The sequence below is a fragment of the Uloborus diversus genome, chromosome 1 (assembly GCF_026930045.1).
Source record: "Uloborus diversus isolate 005 chromosome 1, Udiv.v.3.1, whole genome shotgun sequence".
Classification (NCBI taxonomy): Eukaryota; Metazoa; Arthropoda; class Arachnida; order Araneae; family Uloboridae; genus Uloborus; species Uloborus diversus.
The window spans coordinates 73,833,199-73,859,376 of record NC_072731.1 but is presented as its reverse complement, the minus strand read 5'-3'; the positions used below and the strand labels follow the sequence as shown (position 1 = coordinate 73,859,376).

Sequence of the window (26,178 nt, the reverse complement as noted above, 5' to 3'; positions counted from 1 at the left end):
TTTTTCTTTTATTTACAATTATACAACAATTTAACCCAAAATGTTAAATTTATTTTCATCTATAAGTAAGACGTTGTTCCAAAACGTTTTGAGCTTATTTATCATTGATTTTGCGACGGAAAGCGTGTAAGCTTACTGTTATTCGCACGAACAAGAAAATTTCTGCAGGAAGAGGTCTCATTTAATCCAGTTAATCAGAGAACTTGGCGAACAATTTTAGGTGAAAATTAAACGTAAAATGTTTCATTCAATTCTGCAGAAATTTTTTTATCACTCAAATGTGTATTTTTAATAATTTTTTTAACTGTAAACCTCCGATCACGCATTGTTAACTTTGCCAGTTGACCTTTTCTTACCGTGTTTTCGATCCTATTCTCGTCTTTAAAGCATTTTATCAAGCACTTCACTATAGAACGGTATAAATTACCTAATTTAGAGACATTTAAAACCAATTTACCGCTACTGTGAGTAAACAATTCAAATTTCGAATGGTGTTTGTGGTGTTTTTCAAATACCAGTCATTTTAAAGTAATAAGCACAATATTAAGGAATAAATAAACAAAAAATTAAAGCCAAATGACTTTTAAGGGTCAACACAATGCAAAAATAATAAAAAAAATGACATATGATAGTTTTAATCATGAATTTATTCGAAAAAATTTGAGTGTACGACGACTTTTGTGGCGTATTATTTCTCCGTCTCTTCATTTTTTGACAAATTTCAAAAATAAAATCTGGCAATATTTTGAAAAAAAACTACTGAGTTTTATTCAGAATGGCATAAGAATGGTGTGAAAAAAAATTGGACTTCATATTCAAATTCAGTTTTGCGTTATTTTGGTTTTACTACAAAATTTCAAGATGTGCGAACGCTTTTGGGAGCCACTGTATGTGTCTATTTGCAATAAAACAATTTATATGGACAAAGGACGCGGTATTTATTTTATCACATTTACCATTTTTACTAAATATTGAGTAAAAGTAGCGAAGGAAGTAGTAAAATTTAAATTAAAAGAAAAAGTCACAGAAGCTTAACTTTTTATTCTTTCGTATTGGCTTAATCAATGTTTGCATGTTCAATGTTTACTTTAATAGATTATTCTTGAAGTGGGAGTATTTTCTACAATTTACGTTGATTCTCTCCATGTCATACAAGCGTTCTTTTAAAATCACAACTTTCTTTCCTTCTTTTCTTTTCTTTTTTTTCCCTTTATTTGTTGAAACCAGGCTTCCGATTGAAGGAAAAAATGTGTGGAAAAAAAAACCTTTGAAGAAGCTGGAAAAAAAAAAAAAAAAAAAAATTTAAAATTGATCTCAAAATTCTCCTTTGTACCAATTCTAAAATATCTGAATATTACTTTGTATAGGAGTAGTTTTTCTTCTATAGTATAAAGAACTATAAATAATCTTTGACCATATTTAACCTTAGAAAATTTCACCCATTGTTAAAGGTAGAATGAGATTTTTAAAACTGAGAGAGTTTTTTTTTTTTTTGATCGTATTATTCAATTTAACAGACGTGACAAAATAGCGAGAAAGTCCGAATCCTTGAGAGCCCTCGTTGAAACTTTTCGATAGCTCTTTTGCGTGAAAGGCACATAGGCCGTTGCAATACTCGCCACAGGCTAGTTACGCTTTGGCTCTGATATTGCTCATTTCCACGATGGAAAGTTAATGACGTGCAAACGTGATTTTTCCCACTTTTAATTTTTATTCTTGGATGTGACTTCGACGCCTGGAGCTAGGGAAAACCTTGAAAAATAAAAGCCAGTTCACATAAAAAGCGCCGTCGAAGAAAACCGGTCGGCCTTCATCAACGTAACTTATTATTCCCAAAAACATATTCCAAAGAAGAGAAGTGACGTAAAAAGAAAGATATCTCAATAGCTATTGTTCAATGATGCGGAAAAATATTCTGTGTTGGCAATATGATTCGATTTCTTTGCCAAAATGTACTTAAGAGTGTGAGATAATGTTTTATAGTGCAAAAATAGATAAACAGGATGGCAGGCAAGCAAAGCCATAACTCGACTTATGCTTCGAGTCGGGTTGTATCAACAAAATTCTCATGAAATCTATACAATCAATGAAATTCAATTTTATTCATTTATTCTATTGGTTTTTGTTTGACTAAGCTGTTACAATGAGGGAAGGCTACTTTTAGTGCATTAATGTGAGGAAATATAAAAGGTATACAATGGAGTAAACACTTAGATTTAAGAATTTAAAGAATAAAACAAAAAGTAGGAAGAGATTTATGTTCTTATTTCCAGTAGTGAAGCATTATGGCAAAAAAAAACGAAAATGAAAATCAAAATAAATGCCGCTTTTGTCATGCATTCAAAGCAGGATGGAAATGGGAAAAGCAGGGACAGATCAAAGCTCCAAGGTTCTTTGTTATTAGAGTGTAGCCATAATATTGGCTAATGGAAGAAACTCTCTTCTTTTTTCTTTTTTGTTATATTTTTATGAATAAAGTTTAGCAGTTGCTACTACTTCAAATACATACTAATATCTAAGCTAAAGCTTCAACAATTCAGTTTTTTTTTTATATTAAAACAATTAAAATGTTTAGAATGCTGATTTTTTTTTTAAATAAGTTTAATGTATTTTGAATAGACCATCTAAATAATCCTTTTTAAACATATCTAATCAGGTCATGGATAATGAAAAATTTATTTTTCCTGCTATGAATGGTATAGCTGTTCAACATTCGGGGGGAGGAGGTGGTTCTTATTCAGCAATGTGGCGTACTGGTTAGGCGTTGGTCTGTTGCGCCAAGGTCACTTGTAGAAACCCGACTTCAGATGGTGTACGTCCAAAACGCAGAAAATCGCCAGCATCCATGTTGTATGACTATGTAACATGTTAAAGATCCATGAGTTATTTATTTATCTTGGATACCGTCGTGAAATTAAACTCATCTCGTGCTATTTCTCATCGTAAAAACCCTTGTGCCTCCAACTAGTGGGTAACTGGACATCAGAATTCTCAAATGGTTCTTGTTATCCGCCGATAGTGAGGTTGTATAAAAAAAGGATGTCATCCCCTAGAGAATGCAATAGGTCTGCAAATAGTAAATGACCAATACGCAGCTCCATTAGAAAATAAAAACACTTTTAGGATAGACCCAAATAAACTGAGCATTGTACCAAATTGTTGGATCAGAAATGTTGTCCGGTTAAAATTAACTGAATTCATCACTAGTCTCATAAATTGTAACAGCATGGGCTCCCCGGTCGGAGGTCACAGTGACCCCCTGTGACCTCCCAAAAATTTCCTTATTCAGCAAATTTTGTATGACGATTCACAAATTCGGGGACACAATTGAAATTTTTGAATGACCGAACGTCCCTTTTGATTAGATGAACTTCAAACTTAATTGTGCATACCCGTATTTTATCATTCGACACAACTTGAAGTACCATTCGGCAAATTGCGAATTTCCACCCTCCAAAATATTTAACTTAGAGGTACCACTGAAAACAGCATTGAGTTTAATAATGGTATCTAAAGTGTAAAACGCAGAAAGAGGCAAACTAGTTCTTTTTATCCATTATTGGTTTAAAGTTTTTATTATTCTTACATAATTCCTGATTCGACAAGCGTGTAAAAGTATTGACGCTCGTTAATTGACCTAACAATGAACAAACGCAATTATTGGAGACAATCAACAAGTTCAAGTTGGCAAGGACACAGGCACGACTGTCAAAGTTGATTGATCTAGGACACTCTCCTCTTCCATTACCTCATTTGGCGGTATTGTGCAATGTAAAGCTGCTTAAGGCAGCTCGTAATTCAGAAGTTTACGAAATACGGAAACTGATCTCCATTGCGAATTATATAATTACTAGATCGGATTTGAACTTGCTTGTTATTAAGAAGTGCTAATTTGGGCTGATTAAAAAAGGGAAAAATACTTACAGTGATTAAAATAAGGCTATCGTTTGCAAAACCGACATTGACTTCTAAAACTAGACCTACATTCAATTGATATCCTACTAAAACAACTTCTTTTCCTTCGAAAGTAAAAATGTGCCTTTCAAAATTTTTAAATCGTTATATAAATCGCATACGTGCTTGTTATTTCACCGAGTGTTTATACTTACTAATTGCTACTTGAATGGCCTGTTTCTCAAACTCGTATGAATAGCAAACTAACAGATATTGTACTTAACCTCTTTCTTTCAAAATGATTTTATGACGAATTCCGTTTTCTTTTTTCTAATTTTGCACGAAAATGTTTCACCGAAACCTTCCTTATAAGTCTTTTTTTCTTATACTGATATTACAAAAGAGATGGTGCCCATAACTTTAATACAAGGACGAACCGCTTCTAGGTTTGGAGGGAACATTTCCAGAAGGAGAGGAGGCATAAGCGGCTCGTACAGGGGGCAACTTCCTCTCAATTCCAAAAGAAAAGGGGCCCTGCTCCTTCACTTTTCAGAGTTAAAAATTAGCGATTGATTGAAAAAGAGTTTTTTACTTGATTCATTGATTTGTTTCACGAAAATAAAAGACAAAAATTTAAAACAAATGGATTTTTCTCGCGTTATTTCATAAGAATGGAACTTTGAATTGAAAGGGGATAGTCTACGGTGGCCATCCGTTTCGACATATTCTACATTTTTAAAATTTCTGGACATATTCTACATTTTTAAAATTTAATCAGTAGTGTTAAAATTCAAAATTGAAGCCGAATTTTACAGAAAAAAAAGCTTTAGGAAGCACGTCTTCTATTCCTTCCCGCCTTTTTTAACCTCCTCCTCCTTTTTTTTTTTTTTTTTTTTTTGCACCAACCGCCTGTGAGAGGAGGGAGTCATAAGTGTTATTTTTGGTATTAAATAGGAGGTTGGGAGGTTGGGGTGAATATTTTGAAACATAAGAATCTTCAGGCTACCTTTGGTCACCTGCAGAGGAGGTGAACCTCCACCTTTATCTCCCCCGTAAGATTTTTTGGAAAACGTTAATTATCAGGTGATACTGTACAGCTATATGGTTGTTACGACAGACAATGTATTTTCATAGTATTCACCAGGTAAATATCTATAGGTGACACCAATGAAACATCGTAATTATGAGAAAAATATGTATTGATTAAAGCCTAAAGAAAAATGTAGAAAATGTAATGAGAAGTTAATATTTTGTTGAGTCACCTTTAGCCACTATGAGAGCTTTAATTCTGCGCGGCATGCTATCAGTGCAAGACTGTACTGTCTCATGCATTTGAGGATGATGATTTCACACATGAATGATATTTTCTATAACTTAGGTTTTGTTTGTAATCCCATCTTTAGCCACTTCTTTTTTCATCAGCTCCCACATGTTTTCAGTTCTAAGTTTAACCGTCCCAGCGGCAAGACCAAGTATACTCGTGAGAATCAACGGGAGTTTAACATTAAGTAGGAGTGGTCCTGCCGTTCGAAGTTTTGAATACAACAACAATACCGCATGTAAACTCGTCGAGAACATTGTTTTTCTAAAAAAAAAAAAAAAAAACACGGTGCGTCTAATAAATTGGCAAGGGATTGTAATATATATTTGTGAGAAGTTCTCGAAAATTTTCTTTGAAAGGGTTTTAACTTCCAGTTGTTTTTTTTTTCTTTTTGAATTATTTTCCCAGCTTTAAAGCATCCCCCCCCCATATACTATTCATGAAATCAACAAAAATTTAAATTATTTCATTTCAATTTTAAAACTCTTAAAAGTGAGTTAATATGTTTTCTTACTCATCTGATTTTTTTTCTCTTTTACGCGACTTTCTTTAGATGAAAATTCAGTAAAAATCAAGCTTTTTCAAAAAAAAAAAGGGGGGGGGGGGGAGAGAAAAAAAAGAGTAAAAAAAACCCCCTAGTTCTCTCAAAAGTGAATAAAAAGTGTGTTTCCTGAAATGTGAATTCAACAGAACATTGATATTTTCAGAAATGTATCCTCAAATCTCACGAAATATTCTTCGTATTTGACAAAATGGCTTCGTGAAAAAGGGTCTGATTAAACTTTTCGATAAATTGAGCAAACTTTTCGTCATATAAAAAAATATTGTCCCGAGATTTGAGCATGAGCTTCAGATCTAAAGATAAAAGAATCGTCGTAAATTTGTCGAACGATTGCAGAATTCTCAAAAGTGAGCGATGCATTTCTGCGAGTATGTATAGTAGTAACTAAAAACATATGATGCAATCAGTAAAATCTTACGAAAACTTTGCAGAAAACTTAATCTTATGTAGCATATTGCTGCAAATTCTACTTACAATCAATATTTTAGGGAAAGGTATTAATTCCTCCACTTCGATAGTCTGAAGTTGATGTTAGAAATCTTTAACGAAGGCAATGAAACTACTCATACTAAACTCAAAATGAAACCATCTTTCGCTAAAATACTTTTTTTCTTTATTCATTTAATTTTAAGTTAATTTTCTCTAAAAAGAGCATTAAAGAACACATAAAGTAACTACAAAGTGAGTAAAAGTAACTAAAACGAGAATTCTATCAAAATGATCCTCACGCATAAATTTGCGATCAGTTTTTTTTCTGGTCAGTATTTTAAGGAATGTTAATAATTTTTATGAGATCCAGAGATTAGTTCGTGCTAAACATGTTAAACAAAACAAATCATGTTAGTTTTAAAACTTCACTTCTACGATATTATTTTTTCCCACCAATTAACTTGTTCGATTTGGTCCTTTTTCCTTTATCTGTGTTTGTTAATCAGCTTTTATCATCGGTTTTGGTTAGTCAAAGAAACTTGATAGTTCGTGTGAAAATAAATTATTTTTCATTGAAAAGTTAGTTTTGTCCTTTTACCTTAAATCGATTTTGGTTAGCTATCTTTTACTGTCTTTTTTTCTCTTCTGTTTCAGCACTTTTATCACATACGTAAAAAGAAAATTTAGCCTTGTTCCTTGAGCTGAAATCGGTTTTCGTTACCCATCTATTGAAAGGAAATATTACATCTCGCTTACGGACGTACGTTTAAATTACCACAACTGGAAGTATGAATACGAGAAATCACCGCAAAATCAACTCGGAAGTAGAAAATTAATCGTTCTATTCTCAGAAAAACACAACTGATTAATCATGAACTGCTAAAACATCAAAAACAAAAATGATTCAAGTTTCCGCAAGGTAAGCTTTTAACTAGTGGTTAACAACTGTCGTGGATAATACAAATCCCACGTTATGAGTTTCATGACACGTGACGCATTTGTAGCAAATGTTACCTAACGTTTGGAGAAGAAAAAATGTGTGATAACAAACTTTTATGCTTTAAATAAGCACAAAAAGGAGAAATGTTCGTCGTATGGTTTGAGAAAAGAAATTGCAGTTTTTCTACCTCTAATACGAGTTAAATTATTTTTAAAATCTAATAGAAATTGAAGTAATTTCAAGCTGTTATTCTTTAGCATTCAAATTGTTCCTTTTTTTAAACTGAAACTATTAAAAATCAAACTTTCAAAACTATCAAATGTGCTGTTTTATTTGAATCTGTGTCAAATGACTGTGTTCAACGGATCAAATAACCACGACTGAATTACTAACCCATCTTTCATTTGAAATACTGTGTTGACAAACTCGAACAAAGTAACGTTTCATGACATATACATAATCCGTTAAAATTTTTCTTTCCAAAAGCAATTGTTATACTCATTAGCAATTCCTGTCATAACTTTCATATCATTACGAAGTGCAAGTCAATATCCTTTGTGTGGTTTTTCAGGAAAAGTCTCACGCATCATTAATTCCGGAACTACACCAGAGTTTTGCTCAAAAATATGAAATTTTAAAAACTATAATCAAAGTTAGCTTACTACTGCAAAAGAAGTTGAAAAAACGAAAAGGAAATATAAAGAGCGTTACTTTAAAATTATGTACAATTATTTAGATAGTAATCACTATAACTAATTCCAAAACTATAGTATTTCTGTTTTTGAAAATAAATATTTAAGAAGTGAGCCACTTGTTGAAAATCTTCAAAGCGTTTCTATTGTGCAGCAAAAAAAAAAAGAGGCGCATCTTCTGTTTTAAAATTGTCATCGTTAAAGATTTTCAGCAAACATAAATTTCATTTTTCAAACACTGTTAGATTAGTTGTCGTTTCCCACCTTAGCATCTATATTACAATTAGTAAACATCAAAATCATCTTGCTATCTTGTTATTTTGAGAACTCATGCTTCCGGGAATCAGATGGAAATAAATTCATTAATAATCAACAGAATTAGCCATTTTCAGGTTGAGAACCGTTTCATTCATAAATACTGTTTCTCCAGTTTTTAGCTTAATGGTTTACTCTTCAATGGGCTTTTTACAATCCTCACGTGTAATATGTTGAGAGCGTGTTGTTCATAATTTGTTTGTGATCGGATTTAACTTGAACTTGCATCAGGTTGCAAAAAATGAATCAGCATAGAATTTCTACACATTTTGAAATTTGAAAGAAGAATTATAGTACTCCTTAATCTTGCAATATGTTTGCTTACAACTTTTATGATGAATATTCATTCAAAAAATATCTTATGTTGCATTAGAGAAAATCTTACAATTTAGAGATTACATATATCAAGGTCTTATAACCGCTTGAAAAACCCCAGAGTCAAAACCACATGTTGACAACTTTCCAAATTTGAAAGCATTCACCTTTGTTGAACTGTGCCATCGATGACCTTCACCATGACGTCAGAGAGAATGGTCTAACGGCTTGTTACTTTTGTTTCCGACGACTTTGTTTTTTGATTTCGTATTTAGGATTTTTCCCCGCGTGTTACAATTCTAGTTACAAATGAACGTCACAGTTTGAGGATTTCGCTGATGGCAATTTTCTTGTGTGAGTAGAGAATACCGGTCCAACTTGGAGATAGCCAAAGTGAAAATCGTCTTGAAGCGACGCGGAGACCTAGCTTCCGCTTGGATACACTCTCTGATCCCAAACCATGTTTTTGAAGAGTTTCTTGTAGAAGAACACGGTAAAGTGATTGTTTTTGTTTCATTTTAGTAATGATTTTATTTGGGTTGTTTGCATCACGTAAACAGTTTAAATCCTTTGAAAAAATATCAATTTCGCTAAAAGAAGCTGTCTTTTCTTCTTTTCTACTACCAACTCTGTTACTTAGAATTCAAAGTATCTTGCATTGCTTCATTTCTTTCCAACAGATTTGTATTCAATTCCTTTTCATGTTCTATTAGTTTAAAATGTGATCAAAAGTTTCAAAGTTTTTTTATTTCTATTTTTAAATTAACTTTTTTGCTCTTTTTCCAGAAACGTAAAGTGACCGCAGAGCTCTGTATAAATGACTTCAAACTCTAAAACTTACGTTCAACGAAATTGCATTAAAGTAAAAGATAAATTTTCATTCTGCGTAGAATTTCAGATTTTAGAACAAACTTTTTAATGAAGCAGACTTACTGGTTCATGTTCAAAAATATAAGAACCGCTGACGTACGGGTAGAGAACATTTTAAAGGTTGAAAGAATTGCAGGTTTTTGTGCATTGCTCAGATCTTTTTTGAACTTGCCATAAAAGCCTCGCTTGTATCGAGTACTCAATAAAGTAGCTACGACATCTTGTCATCTGACAGAACTGAGCTCATAAAATAAAACAGTACCCCCCAACTCTAAAATAAATATTTTCTTAAAATAACAAAAATTACTTTCAATTTGAAATTCCAACACCAAGCATTAATAATATGCCAATGATATGTGCGTATTTTCATCAATTTAGTACAGTAAAACCCATTCGAGAGGCCACCTATGTTAACCGGACACCCATCTTACGGCCAATTTTTTGTGGCACGGATATTTTAGCACATAGACTTAATGTTAGATGCACCCCTCAGCAACAGCCACCTACCCCTTCTAAACGGCCGCTAAGTAAGTGCTACCCCCCCCCCTTTTATTTAAAAAAAACTATTCACTTCTTGTTTATAATCTACATCTTTTCAGTTCAAGTACGAGAAGTCTTACTAGCTATTAATGAGTTTCAATAATTTTGAAGTAATCATTTTACTCACGCTTATTTTACTAGTTGGTCAGTGTGCGCGTGACCGCAGGGCCGCACCGTCCCTATGTGCAAGGTCGTGCGGTACACGACGGCGCCAGAGTCAAAAAGGCGCCGAGCTCTACCGATCAAAAATGCTCCAAATGAAAGGGGGAAAAAAACGCAAACCAAAAAAGTAAGATGGAATTCTTCATTATACCTAATAGCGGCGGTGAAATTATACTGCTCGTGAAAACAATTAATCCGTCTCGCTGAGAATCTAAATGGGGAAAAAAAATATTGACTGGGGTCTAAACATGCTATTCAAAAGCGCAATCTTTTACACTGAAGACAAGTGACTTTAATTGATGCATAAATTAGCATTTTCCTTCTTAATTGGAGCCGTGAATGCTATTTTGGTATGTCTATATTACCCAAGGTTGAGCATATACGAGGAGCAAGAAATTTGCTTATCCCCATTTTGGTTCTTGCGGTGAATATCTTATAAAAGAATTTGTGCAATTATAGTCCTTTTGTGGTTTTTAATTCGTATTAATTCCGTTGCTTCGTGTAATCATGCATAAAAAAATACGAGAACCACCTTTGCATATTATACAGATGTGCGTAGTATATAGAAATAGTAGGCAAAAATTTACTTCGCACATAGGAATGGCGCGTCCCTGCATGGGTGACACCTGGGGTGGTAATTTGTGGTTTCATCCTTCCCCTCCTAAAAACGCAAACAAAAATAAAAGTTTTAATATTCTAAGTAAACATGAAATTTTGACGATTTTCAGAAACAACTACATTTGTGTTACAACGGAATTTTAAGGGGATAATGTACAAAAGAAAACTGAACGCTTTACAGCTTGCCCTAGAAACAGAAGAACAAGGCCTCGAGAGGTCAAAAAACTAAGGAGGTGTATAAAGTTGCCGGTCCATTAATTATTTCAAACGTATGTCAAGCACAGGGAAAGATAATGGAATTCAATTTTTGTATAAAGAGGAAGTCCCTACTAGGTCTAAGTATTGAAAATATGAACTTAATCCTGAGCATAGTAGTCACTTCCTGGTGTGGGGTATAAAAGCCTATAAAATTATACCCCCGAAAAGGTTTTAAACTCGTAGTCTTAAAAATGCATTCTAGCTTCAAATTTTTCAAAAACATGCAATTCCACTTTGGAAGCCCCCCCCCCCCCTCCCTTCGTGGCGCCACTGTCTTTTTTGTCAGTCAGGGTACATTTTGATGAGTTGTACAGCTGAAGCTCGTAGGCTACCTTCTAGTACTCACAGATTTAGTTTTCATTTATCATTTTCTCTACCACCCTTTCCTTTCCCTCCTTCTGATTTGACAACATAAATAATAATGTATTTTGATGCTAAAGCTACACTACGAAATGATCTAAATATCTGCACTTAAACTATAGAAATTTGTTTTTATTCAAAATAATAGATTCCCGCTGTGTTTTATAAGTGATATTTAACTTCCTTATTTTTTTTCTCAATTCTTTATCTAAATAAATGAGCAAACATTCATTCATAAAACACGTAATTATTAGAAATGTTTGTCAAAACACATTTATGATGTTATTCAATGATTATAATTTTACGTCACAAAAACTATTTATTTTAGCTTTAGCTCAACTTGACTGCTTTCATGTAAGTAATGAATTGAATTCTATTTACGAAGCATCAAAATTCCAACCGTGAAACTAACAATGCTACTGTATAAAATCTTCCCAAAAAACAATAATGTTAAAATATGTGACATTGATGGGTTTTCGAAGGTAGTTGTGAAAATGAAAGATGCACATATAACCCTTTTTACAAGCATATTATATCAGTAATCGTATGTGTTTTACATTTCATTATTTAAAAATATATTTCGTTTTTCTTTTCTTTCAGTATATTAATCAATTTTTCGGCATCATTTTTTAGGCTATGCTCATGCCCCACCTTAACACGGATATCGCGTCATCTGAGGGGGGGCGGGGGGCACATCCTAGTGGTTAAGAGCGGCTGATTCATGAGGTATCCTTCACTAATTCTGAATCTGCTGGATTAGGGCAGTATACTCGTAAAACGACTAGAAGTTGCTATTTTTACTGAATTTCCAGGGGTGCCCACCTAGGGAGGAGGGGGGTCATGGCACAGACTGCGCCATTGAAATTTTAGAGAGGGGGGCATTGAAATTTTAAGGGGTATTTTTCTCATTTGGGGGGGAGGCTATTGTTTTTGGGGGGTCTTCACGATATTTAGGGGAGGTGCGCCCTTGCTCTTAGGGGGTTAAGCACCCCTGGTATTTCTATCAGAGCTGTTTCCGTTCTCTGCCTTTTCTAGCGAATACATTTACTATGCGAGCGAAGTTACTCATGAAAAATTGTTGCATGACACTTCTTCCTGAAAAACTGAGAGAACTTCGGTATATTTCATAATCATTCGACTGTAATACGTAAAATATATATAAATTGTGAAAAAAAGAAAATAAATAAATGCATGAACAACAGCATCAGCGAAAACAGCAAAAGAAAAATGATAAATAATAGCAATAATAATAAAAGTATTACTTCATTATTATAGTTATTATTATAACAACAACAACAATACATAATTAGTAAAAGCAATGCTATTTTAATATTTTTATGCTTTTACCACAATAATTATTGCTTTTACTACTACCACCGCTTCTGACAATCACAAAATAGTAAATTCATGAATGTCAAGCATTGCTTTGAGCAGATCATAATCGTAATTGCAGCTTTCTAGCTCGAATTTTATCCCCCTCCCCCCCGAAAGAGCAAAAATTTATTACAATATTAAAATAGGTTATTGATATTTAATGTTCTCTTCCAATTGTGCTCTTTGACGATTTTGATTTTGTTCTCAGAAAAACCTTTTACACTTAGAAATTGATTTGTGTAGATCTCGTTCGTTGTAGAAGAATTTCTACTCGACTTCTACTTGTTTACCAGATTGTTGCTCGATGTGTGCTCTAATTATGTAATGTAGTTGGCATTTGATGTCCACTCACATTCTGCGTATATAACAACTAATTTGAAACCAAAAAAAAAAAAGGAAAAAAAAAATCAGAAACATTCTCGAAATGTTTCAAATGTTATTTTGTTATGCATTTAAAAATGCGCGATATTGTCATTTTTTCCCTCAATGTTTATGTTCTGGAGGTCATTTCCTGCTTAGTTCAGATGGCTTTTGAGCCACTGTTTTGCAATGTCCAACATTTGTCCTCCGAGTACTATTTGAATGTACCACGCTGAGATGTCCTTCATGATTAACCTAATTCGTCAAAAATCTTAGTTGTGGACATTAGCCACATTTCGTAATGGTGCGAAAAGACATAATTGAATTCAACGAAATGAGATAACTCGTTACTAAATTTCTATCAAGAATGCAATGCAATAAATGGCTTCCATAATCAAAAATAATCTGAGTTTTAAGAATGTTTTTGTACTTGATTATTTATAATATATATATATATATATATATATATCTTAATATATAAAAATCTTCTGTGCGGGGACGTTTGTCACCATAAGGCTTTTAAACGGCTGCACCGATTTTGATCAAATTTTTTGTGTGCAATTAAACTGTGGCAAGCATGATTTTGAAGCGCGATGGAAAAAAATCGGAAACATTTTTGTTAATGAATTAATTAATTTAAACATTGGATGGTTATATCTCCCAAATGATTAATATTTATTTTAACCTATTGTTGAGCGAGAACTGAAATAAATATTTAACCCGTTGCCAAAGGACAATAAGAAAGCCAGCTCTGCTTTTTGTAATGAAATTTTCTACTGTGATATGTCAATTGAGAATAGATAAAACGTAGAGAGAGAGAGAGAGAGGGAAGCCTTCATTTCTCTCTTGAAAGCAACGATTTTAGGTCCGGAGATATTTTTAAAGTAAAGTACTGGAAGGTTCACGCAAAATGTGTGTTCTGTCGTCGTAGTTGAATCATGTGACCGGATCGATGCTTTAGGTTTTCCTAACCAAATGATCAGAAAGTAGATCTAGCAACATTTGTTTCTCGGCTCAGCAAAAGATCGGACAGCTAATCGGTCGGAGGTCGTTTCGGCAACTGATCGGCTGGATTACAGTAACGTGGTGGCTTGGCGACTTTGGCTATAAACAGTAGAGTTGCGTGATCATTTGTTTACATTTTAATGCTACTGCTAATGTAGTTTATTGCATTTTTTGTTTATGTGGCGAAAGATTTCAAACTGCAAATAACTGATTTTCATTTTTAAAGAGTGTTTAGTCATTTTAGTTGAAGAATGTGTTTATTTTAAATCGGGAGTGAGGGTGGGGGATGAGTGATTTTCGCTTATTCAGAGAACTGTTTTACCTTTATCATTTTTTTAAACTATATCCTTTCGATTGTTTTATTCCTTTTCATGGTGGATGTTGCAGCGGGATTTCCCGTTTGTTTTAGAAGGGTAGATAGTTTTTTACGCTTAATATCTGAGAACGTTTTTTATCTTTTGAGTATGGCTGAAGGAACAAGGCATCAAGTCCGGGAGAAAAAATAGTTAATAAAACAACTGCTCAGTGGGCATTAGATAAATCAAGTTGTAATAAATATACGCATTCTGACACCAAGCACAGCTTAAATCATTTTCTTTTTATTTATTTTTTTCAACAAAAAGGCTCAAACATTTGATAGTTTATTGAACTTTTTTAACTTTTCAATTTACAAAGTTTGAACAGAACAACGTCTGTCGGGTCCTCTAGTATATATATATATATATATATATATATATATATATATATATATATATATATATATATATATATATATATATATATATATATATATATATATATATATATATATGATATATATATATATATGATATATATATATATGATATATATATATATGTATATATATACATATATATATATATATATATATATAATATATATATATATATATATATATATATATACATATATATATATATATATACATATATATATATATATATATATATATATATATATATATATATATATATATATATATATATATATATTTCCTTTTCCCTGTTTTGTAAAAACATACGTACAATATAGCAACGAGTCTTATGTGTCAAACCTTTTTACCGCTTCATGAAAAAAATAAACTGTGGATCAAGTGGTTTTTACTAATAAAAAAAAGTGGCTAGTAAATTAAAACTAACTATAAGTTTTAATTTTCAGGTCCTTATTTAAAGGATTGAAAGAAACAAATTAAAAAAACTTATTAAAAATTAAAGGAGCGATAGAACGTGTAAAATTTTAGTTTCAGCTCCGACTCCAGCTCAAGGGAGAAACAGCTCCGGAGCGCTTTGACTCTGGAGTGCATAGGAACGTTTTCAAATGTAATGACATCTATCTCCATATATGTTTGTCATTTGCTTTCTTATGATTTAGTTTACTCTTATAAGTTTTTAGCATTATATTTCAGTTTAGAGTAGGGGAATGTGGGACAAAGTAAAATGGTTAAGATGACTGAGTTTTTTCAAAATGAACAAATCGGATAAAACAGTATTTTTTATTTTCGGCAGTAAATTTGAGTCTTCAAAAAGGAGTGGAAATTTTTCACATTTGTTTTTCATGGGACAAAGTGAAAAATAAAATATTTTTCTACTGAAATATTTCATATTAAATTATAAAACATATTTTTATTCGGTAAATAAAAGGTGGAAAGAATAAGTGAAAATGTAATGAAACACTAAACGAAAAATTGAATGAATAAATCAATTAATATATAAAGAAAAATAAATGAGCGAGTAAAAGAATGAATGAATAAGAAAATAAGTGAATAAATGAATAAATAAGTGATCTACTAAATGAAGGAATTTAAATGAATTAATAAATGAAAATGTAAGTGATTTATATTAAATGAGTGAGTGAGTAAATGGAACAAACTACTTCACTTTGCCCCATCCGCTTTGCCCCGTACGTACTTGACTAATTGTACAATTTATTTGAAATACAAATAAGCTTAATATTAACTAAATTAATACTGCATTAAAAATTAGGAGGTCTCAATTAATATTTAAAATTTAATAACAAGAACTTTTTTATTTAATAGTAGCAAAAATAATTTTTGACATACAACAAAATGTTGCAATGTGAGTATAATTTTTTTTTCAATAGCCTGCATTACAAAATTCTTTAATCTTCGGTGGTATTTTTTTCCTGACTGGAGTAGACTACATATGATACTACGTAATTAAAATAATATAAGATAGGTGGAGCTAAAAGCAGAGTCAATATTTCACCATTTCACTTTGCCCCGCTATTTTACTTTGCCCCATGTTCCCCTACTTAATATCTGTTTTTTTTTTTTTTTTAAATTACTTTTGAATGAAATTGAAAATATTCAATGCTACAAAAGAAGTTACAAAGTAAAAAAAAAAAGCATTTTGCAATAAACCTCTAAATAAAGCTTCTTGCTTATGTTTTACACTCGAGTAACTACTCTTTAAACTGATAAACTAACAAAATTAATAGGACTGCAAAACTATATTCTCTCTAATTATATTTACATTTTAGAAAAATTGTTATCTGAAATTTCCATCTGGATAAAATCTACAACCATCTACGACTAAGCATTTCATTCAGAGGTATGGAATGTGCGGCCCCCATGCCGCATGCGGCCTTCGTGGAGTTTCTTATGTGGACTTTATAAAAGTTAGCTCTTGTATGAATTCAGATATAAATATGTAGATTGCGAATATTTGTAAATCAATTTTAAAGTTGTTGCTTAGAAAAAAATCTGTTCCGGATATTCAAAATAAAATTTATCTGTGTCGAACTATCATCAATTGTCAACTTAAAACCTAGATATCAATATAGAAATATTGAATTACTTTCAAGTAAGGAACAAATAAAGCAAATACTCCACTCAATTTTGCTTTGGATTTAAAATTTATCTTATGTGATATTCCTATACGTTAGGTTTTAAAACCTTAATGTGAATATTTTTCTTATGAATTTCTTCACAACGTAATTAAAATTATACATTGAAATAAATTTGTAAAAATATTTCTTCGTTGTTATCTTCAATTCAAGTATGTTGTTTAAAGTGTTGTTATTCTTGCATGAATGCTAAGATATTTTTGTTTCCAACTTCTTATGTTAAATAATAAACAAACAACTTTATGTTTTTCTTTTCTGTTATTTCTATGACTTTTATGAAATATAACTGTATAAAAACTATGACAACAACATAAACTTTACATTAACAGTTTTGCCAACTTATGCAGCCTGCTCCCTTTATTAATGCGTAATTTAATGTAGCCTCCGATCGTTTTAAGGTTCCCCACCTCTCATCTAGTTTGAGCTTGCTCTAATAAATTTCTGGATTTTTAAATCGCTCATTATTGATCCGTTGGGCCTAGTTCAAGTCCGTGACTTTTTAGTTTAGCTTCCATAAATACAACCAAGATATAATATTAATTTTAAATAAAAGTAATAAAAGAAAAAAGAGATAAAATTACTCATTGAACATTAAGATACATTTTTGACCTTTAATTAAATTACTCGATGCTCAAGCATCGCATAAGTTGAAGGGAATTGATTTTAAGATTTTGAAAATTAAGGCATGTTTTTAATGTGCATCAAATTTTTCTGTCTGATCTTAAGTGTGCGCAATATTACCTTAATTTCGAATGAAAATCTTTAACTACTGTAATTTTATACGCATTTGCATTTGGTAATACTTATTTGCTAAAATATAACTTAGAAAGTTTTTCTTAATGATGCCACACTCCATGTAAAATGGACAATACTCTCCAACCTTAAGCGGATCGGAAACGAGGGAACCTTGACCTTCCAGAACAAAGAAGTTTAGACTAAGTAACCTTCAAACAAATGATTCGCTCTGTTGAACTGGGTGAAAATTCTCTGGAAGGAAGATAAAAAATCATGAAAAAAAAAAGAAAGAAAGAAAAAGATGTCTTAACACTGAACAATTTATGGAATTGTATATTTATTTGATTAACCTGTTGTAAAACAATGAATTATCTTTAATCTGTTTTAATATTTGATTGCTTTAAAAGTTTAAATCTCAGAACTGAAAGTTTGAATTGTCAGTTTCGTTTTTGAATCAGTTTCGTCAGTTTTTGTCGATTCGTCAGTCGAATCGTCAGTTTCGTATTTTTTCTTTGGATGATTTTCTGAAACTAATATGAACGAAGCATGGTTAAACTGGATTTTACTTTTTGTTTTTGCGCCTACTTCAAAAATTATGTTTAAATTATCGATGATGTTGCTCAAAGAAAAAAACTATACCGTTGAAGCCGAATAAACCAATTCATATACAGCACATTATTTAAAAGAGAGAAAAAAAAAATCCCTCTATAGGACCATTTTTAACCGACTTCAAAAAGGAGGCGGTAATCAGTTCATACCGTATGTATGTTTTTTTTTTTTGTCCACTCACAGCGTCTCACCTAGTGAACTGATTTTGATGATTCTTTTTTTAATGGATAGGGAACGGCTCAACTTAGGTCCCATTACTTTGTTTGCCCATATTTGTTCTTAAAAAAAGTTATGGCCAAAAAAACAGTAAATTTCATGCAATTTCCCTATTAAATGATTAAATATAAAACCCATTGTTACAAAAGTTTGATGTCATGCAACAGTAACATTAATAGCAATTGTAGTGATAATTTTGAATGAAGGCTTCTTTGAAGCAAGCATCAACTTTCTTCAATGCTACTAGGTTAGGTTTGCATCAACTATATATATAGTAGTATTTTTATCGTTATCATCTATTCCAATAACAGATGATCTGGGCTAAGTAAGGAGATACAGGGTTGCATAAAAAGCAACTATGATGTGAAATTTAAATTAGTTAGGGCACACGTAATATTTAAATGGTTATAATTAAATTAACACACAAATGAATTCCAGGGAGGATAAACGATAATAATAAAGATAATAGATTTTTAGTGTCAATCGCTTAAAGTTTAAGGCATGTTTTTAGTTGTTTTTTATTTAGTATGGAGCATTTTTATGAAAAAAATAAGGTGAAGTTTCTTTATAGTAACTTCTTAATATTTCTGAAATACATTTACACTAAAAAGAATTAAATAAAAAATTTTGGAAAAAAAAAACCGACTTCAAAATTGCTCTAAAAAGTGAAAATCAATTTTATTGTTTAAACACCATCATCGATAATACTTTTAAACGTAATTTTTGAAGTTGGCGCAAAAACGATAGATAAAATCATTCACAGCCATAACTCAACTACAATTATAAATTTAACCAGGTCCAGTTTCTTCACTACCACATACATTATGCATTGATGACAGCATATTTGAGTTTGATACAAATGTTTCGTTTCTAACTTAGGATGATTTTCTGAAACAAATATGAACAAAGCATGGTTACACTGGATTTTACTTTTTTTTTGCGCCAACTTCAAAAATTATGTTTAAAAGTAATATCGATGATGGTGTTTAAAGAATAAAATTATTTTTCAATTTTTAAAGCAATTTTGAAGTTGCACATAAAATATATAAAATACACCACCAGCTCAGTTACTCCATCCGAGGACTGCAATTTCGTGCTTTTTAGCACTCATCAGCCCGGAATAGGAATCACATGAGCTGGTGGCGAAAATCCTCTTGATGGAGCCAAGAGAGCTAAACAAAATGGTAGCTAATATAGAATTAGCACACCAGTCCCCCTTAAGAGGATTTTCGCAACCAGCTCATGTGATTCCTATTCCGGGCTGATGAGTGCTAAAAAGCACGAAACTGCAGTCCTCGGATGGAATAACTGAGCTGGTGGTGTATTTTATGTATTTCTGCCTTAGCCCTGGCTTAGGGCGGTATTATTACAAAATAATTTTGAAGTTGGTTCTTTTTTTTTTTTAATTTTTTTATTTGCTTGCATGCTTACATCATCAGTTGGGTACATTTCCCTCTCTTCTCTAAAGTTTCTCTCCTCGTTTCCGTTTGTTCAGATAAGCTTTTAGACTTTTTAATGATATGGACGATTGGTTTTTGTTTTATAAACAACTTAAGTGCTCTTTGATTGTTTCTGAGTAGGTGTTTCGGCACTATATGTATACTTTCATTAAATGCTAACATTTCAGAGCAATATGTGGGATATTTGAGGTAAAAGGATAAAATCAAATTACATGTGTTTCGGCAATATATACTTTCACTAAACGCTAACATTTCGGAGCAATGTGCGGGATATTTGAGATAAAAGAATAAAATCAAATTACAGTACTACCACTGCGGTTACATAAGACAACGACTCAATCGAGTATGTTTTGAAAGATTAAAGTGAATTTTGAAAGCGAATTTCCAATTTTTTCGTCTTGATTTATCGTCATGTTCTTTTGTGGTTATTACTTACAAAAAAAAAAAATTCTTAGAGACCTTTTTGTTCATTCTCGTTGTAATTCGTAACTCCAGAGCTTGAATACGCTACCTTGCGGTGATTAACAATACTAAAGGAAAAGGTAAAACATTCCATTCCACGTGTTTTCTTTGGTTAAATTACAGGCTTCAGACAGTTTGTGGCGTAGTATGATTTCAGAAGATTAGAAAAGAAAGCTTCCCTCAAACACGATGAAAAATTACTGTCATTCACTAAGCGTCAAAGCAAGTTATTCGCAACTCCAGCGCTCGAATACGCTACCTTGCGGTGATTTACAAAACTGCCGAAGAAACTAAAACATTGCCACGTTGCGTTCCACGTGCTTCTGTTGACGTAAACACAGGCAGTTTGTTCTGAGTATTTATTAACGCAATCGATGTGTCTCTGTTTGCTTTCAGCTGCAGAAATTAATTCGTCCCTTAGTAGTATTCTCGAGCTTCTCAAAATAATGTTAGTTTTCCTTATTTCCTTCTAAAATATGAGTTGATTGAGAAATGGTGATAGCGAAAACTCTGGATTAACAAACTTGGATAACGTTATACAAAGTAAACATTTTTATTGTTTAGTATGAATTTGTAAGAATATGAGTTTTTTTTAGTCTTAAATTAATTAAACCAACCTAATTTACAGCAGCATTTAGTTGGAATGGACAGTATGCAAAATATTTTCTTGAATATATTATCGTAGAACAAAATGAAAAATGTTTAACCGAGAAAGAATTTACTTTATTCCTTTTATTCTCAGTTGAAAGGTTTCGCCAAATTTGTTTAGGGTTATAGTTTTAGTATTGTGCGAGCAAAGTAACCTTGGCGAGATTTCGCGTTTTTAGTTAAACCATTTTTAATTTTTATCATGAGTGGAATAAAATGGTAGTAAGATTACAGAATTCCATAAGTAAAAAGAAATAATGGTCAATCAACTGAAAAGAAAACTACCATCATATGTCCGTAAGAATTTTGTAGATGATTTGCATAACATGACATAATTAAATCATAACTCCAGAAATTAGAAACATCGAAACAGAAAAATTTTAAATTAACTGATTCGGGAATTCGACAGAAATAACTCAGACAAATGCAAAACAATAAGTGCTAGCCAAGCAAAGTAAAGAAGTAGCATCTTCTATTCCTATTCCTACTCAGAGTCACAACTGACTACAACTGTATTTATGTCAAGGAGTGCATACTAAGTGCCTTGCCTCCATTATTTTATATACCGATAGATGGCAGCACCATCACCGGATCGAACAGTTAATGAGAATTTAGAACTAGTCCTGGAGCTAATAGCTACCTAGTACTAGCACCCCCAGAGGTATCGTTTCACTTGGAGGACATTGAGACCACGAGCATATTTAACGTCGCCCAGTCCCCTTTATTGACGACGGTGGGTCTTCGACCATCGAGGTTCGAATCCAGGACCCTCCGGCCCCGAATCCGACACTCTACCGATCGGGCTACCACGGCCCCAAGTAGCATCTTCTTTTGGTAATAATTTGTAATGTCATATTAAATTTTCTAGCATTAATTGTTATTCTTGTCAGGCCACAATTATTATTTAGTTTTCTCAAGAATTGATAAATATCGAATTCAACATCGTGAAAATTCGGAACTCCAGCGCTCGAATACGCTACCTTGCGGTGATTTATAAAACTGCGAATGCAACTAAAACATTGCCACGTTGCGCTCCACGTGTATCTGTTGACGTAAACGCGGTCAGTTTGTTCTGAGTAACGCATTCAACATGTCTAAGAACGCCTTCAACAACAGAAATTAATTCGTCCCTTAGTAGTATTCTCGAGCTTCTCAAAATAATGTTAGTTTTCCTTATTTCTTTCAAAAAAGTATTAAATGGTGGAAGCGTAAACAAGAAAACTCTCTATTAACAAAATTGGATAACGTTATACCAGGTAAAATTTTTTATTGTTTTGTATGAATTTGTAAGAATATGAGTTTTTTTAAATCTTAAATTAATTTAACTAATCATATTTTACAGCAGCATTTAGTTGGAATGGATAGTATGCAAAATATTTTCTTGAATTTATTATAGTAGAACAAAATGAAAAATGTTTAACCGAGAAAGAATTTACTTTATTCCTTTTATTCTCAGCTGAAAGGTTTCGCCAAATTTGTTTAGGGTTATAGTTTTGGAATTGTGCGAGCAAAGTAGCCTTGGCGAGATTTCGCGTTTGTAGTTAAACCATTTTCAATTTTTATCATGAGTGGATTAAAATGGTAGTAAGATTACAGAATTCTTAAGTAAAAAGAAATAATTGTCAATCAACTGAAAAGGAAATTACCACCATATATCCGTGAGAATTTTGTTGAAGATTTGCATAACATGACACAATTAAATCGTAACTCAGAAATTAGAAAAATCGAAACAGAAAATTTTTAAATTAACCGATTCGGGAATTCAAGAGAAATAACTCAGCTACAAATGGAAAACAAGCGCTAGCCAAAGCAAAGCAAAGAAGTATCATCTTCTTTTGGTAATAATTTGTAATGTCATATTAAATTTTCTAGCATTAATTGTTATTCTTGTCAGGCCACAATTATTATTTAGTTTTATCAAGAATTGATAAATATCGAATTCAACATCGTGAAAATGGCTGCTTAGAACTATGAACTACGTACTTTGCATTAATGTTTGACGTTTAGTAATGCTTCTTGAATTCTCATTTCTTTCTACGTGGGTCAGAATATCAACAAGACTTTGAAAATTAATTTAAAAAGAATAAAGCGAAAAAATCATACGTACGAACAAAAATCACAACATTTTTAGCATTTTCTTTGTTACCATGTGCGTTTGTTTTAGTTTTCAATTCCGCCATTAGACAGTGACTTCAGTGCCCCCTATAGTTCGTTGGAGTTGCGAATGGCTGCTTAGAACTACGAACTGCGTAGTTTGCATTAATGTCTGATGTTCAGTAATGCTTCTTGAATTCTCATTTCTTTCTACGTGGGTCCGAATATCAACAAGACTTTGAAAATTAATTTAAAAAGAATAAAGCGAAACAATCATTCATACGAACAAAATTTACTGGGCTTATTAGCATTTTCTTCGTTACCACGTGCGTTTGTTTAAGTTTTTTCGTCCGCCATTAGTGACTGCAGTGCCCCCTATAGTTCGTTGGAGTTGCGAATAAGTTACCGCATTTGTATGTTTTACCTTTTTCATCCGCCATTAGACTGGCTGCAGCGCCCCTATAGTTTATTGGAGTTGCGAATAGGCTTTGCGTAGAAAATTGATTCGAAATATTTTAAAACTTTTTTGAAACGAATGATATTATCTGAATTTGTATAACAAGCTACTCAGCAACGAACTCCACTATTGATGGATTTCCTCCTCTTGCTACTAAACATTTTATGGCAACAGTCAGATTTGTTTACAAATTACTCTTGATCTGCTGTTGACGTTGGCGTTGGTTACTTTTCCCGCGAATTTTAATTTTTTTTTTCAATCTAATCTTTTAATTTGCTAAATCTTACAAAACGAAGACATGGCTGTTTATCACTTTCTTAGAATACGCTCCAAGCAATCTAGTCTCTGTCAAAAGCAACTTTTACTCTACTTTCAAAACCACGCAAATTTCCATGTAACATTATTAATTGCTTAATAAATAATTTACAATATTCTTTTTTCTGTTTCCTCCCATAAAATAAATTATCTCTTACTTTTTTAGAACGAAAAATGGGAGAAGAAAATGCCAATTCTAATCCAGTCTCTAGTCTACTTGGGTACAAGTCGTTGGATGAAGATGCTGTTCAAAACGGTCAAATACGACAACAGCACGTGAATGAAGCATTTGAAGATAATGAAATTCCTTACATTCCTAATTTAAATGGAAATTCATTGTCCAACTCCGTAGATGTACCTAATAATAGGTAAGTTATCAAAAACTGAAATTTTGAGTTTAAGAAGGACTTAATTGTAATTGAAATTTTGACTTAGCTCTAATTACAGAAAGAACAAGCATTGAATCGTTTGCATAGGTTATAAGGACACGATTTATTTGTGATAATTAATTTGTAAACATCCACATTTTTACCCCAGTTTTAAAATATAGATGATAAGCAAGTGACACCATTCCAAGATTCAAAATTTTAAATTTAAGCAGTTTTATAAAGAAAACAATGCTTTGAGGTTGATCTCTTGGGCGGTGGAAATCTCACGTAACTAGTAACAGATATAAGGATGTGGGGCTCATTGAACTGGGGTATACATAGGACCTCATCAATAATTTTAATACTATTAATAGTTTTTATTTTTAATTTATGACTAACAAATAGCCCAAAAAGAAAACTTTTAGAAGAATTAGATGCCCAAAATTCTAGTAATAAGAAGTGAAGTTAATAAAGATCGAAGTCGTGCTGATTTTTGAGAAAAGGTAGATGGTCCTGGCATAAATGGCACAAAAGTAGAAATTTGACAATTTAATATTTTAGTATGTTATATTGATCTTTTTTCTTTTTTTTTCTCATGCTAAACACAAAAGAAAATAAGTTAGTTACAATATTGGATAATATTTATCATTGTTATTGAAGTTGTTTTCATAATGGGGTACTTTAGTCTGCTTCATAGAATTCAGTTAAAAAATTAATGTGGAAAAAGTTAATGAATTGAACATTAAAAAAAAATTTGAGTTTTTTGATGAGAGATAAAAATGAAAATTAGAAAAGCGAACACATTCCCTAGTAGGATGTCTTGGAAAAAAAAAGTCGATTTTTCAAATTGCACACCCTCTTATATTTTTCCTTTTAGGTCAAAACAATTGTAAGAAAGTTTCATACAATTTGAACATGGCAACTCGTGCCGACTTGCGCCTGAAAATGTAAAATAGCCCTGTGTACTTGGCCGAATCAAATTTTTTTTCCCCAGAAGTTCCAAATTTCATGTTGAACGTTGCCCCTATAGCCCCACATGTACCACAAAAATATTTATCCAAGTTAAAAAAAATTTAGATGTCCAGCAGGAGGTCTGAAATCCATAATTTTCTTCAAAAAATTGATTTTTTCTATTTATTTTTAAAAAAAATCACATGTACATTTAAATAAAATATCAAGTGGAAAAATTATTAGCAAACACATTTTCAAATAACGTACACAGTGTACTTAAAATAAAAAAATTTAACTTAACCTTGAAAGAATTCATATTCTGAGTTCTATGTTAGAAGCTTAAATATTGCAAGAGAGGGCAAAAGTTTTCATTTAACTCTAATTACTGACTTTACTGCTTATATTTTTCAGCTTGATAACTTCTTAAAATTTACCTGACAAAAAAAAAAAAAAAAAAAAAAAAAACATATTGGATGGGTGTAATTTGAATCAGAACTGTTAGTTGTTTCTTTTTTTTTTTTGCTGATTCTCAAAAGTGCTGTAGATAGAATTTGAGGCATGCTGAAACATTAAAAGACAAAAAATAAAACCTAGACCATTCTTAGCTGATGGTACGTCTTTGAAAATGGTAGATATGGGGGACTTTGGGGTGTCATGTCATGTGCCGCCATCTGAGTGTTGTTACGCCAAATGTTTCGACCACATCTGCGGCGGTCATCTTCAGTGTTTACGTGGTTAAAGCTTCCAGGGAAGTGACTTCCTAGAATGTTCATCTGCCAATCTTGGCCCGAAACAAACATAAATATTGACACCACTTCAAAATCTGCATCAGTTGCTAGGAAGTCACTTCCCTGGAAGCTTCGACCACGTAAACACTGAGGATGACCGCCAGAGATGCGGTCGAAACGTTTTGGGTAACAACACTCAGATCACGGCGCAACAGCCCAGAATCTCACAACATC

The 26,178-nt window shown here is 32.2% G+C and overlaps 1 protein-coding gene across 1 annotated transcript in view; it reads left to right on the top strand.

The window, feature by feature from the left end:
• LOC129230417 (ATP-dependent translocase ABCB1-like) overlaps positions 1-26,178 on the top strand; it is a 176,025-nt gene that overhangs the window by 93,815 nt on the left and 56,032 nt on the right. Inside the window, exon 3 of the mRNA XM_054864818.1 lies at positions 24,064-24,265. Within this exon, the coding sequence (XP_054720793.1) occupies positions 24,064-24,265 (202 nt within the window). The remainder of the gene's footprint in view (positions 1-24,063; positions 24,266-26,178) is intronic.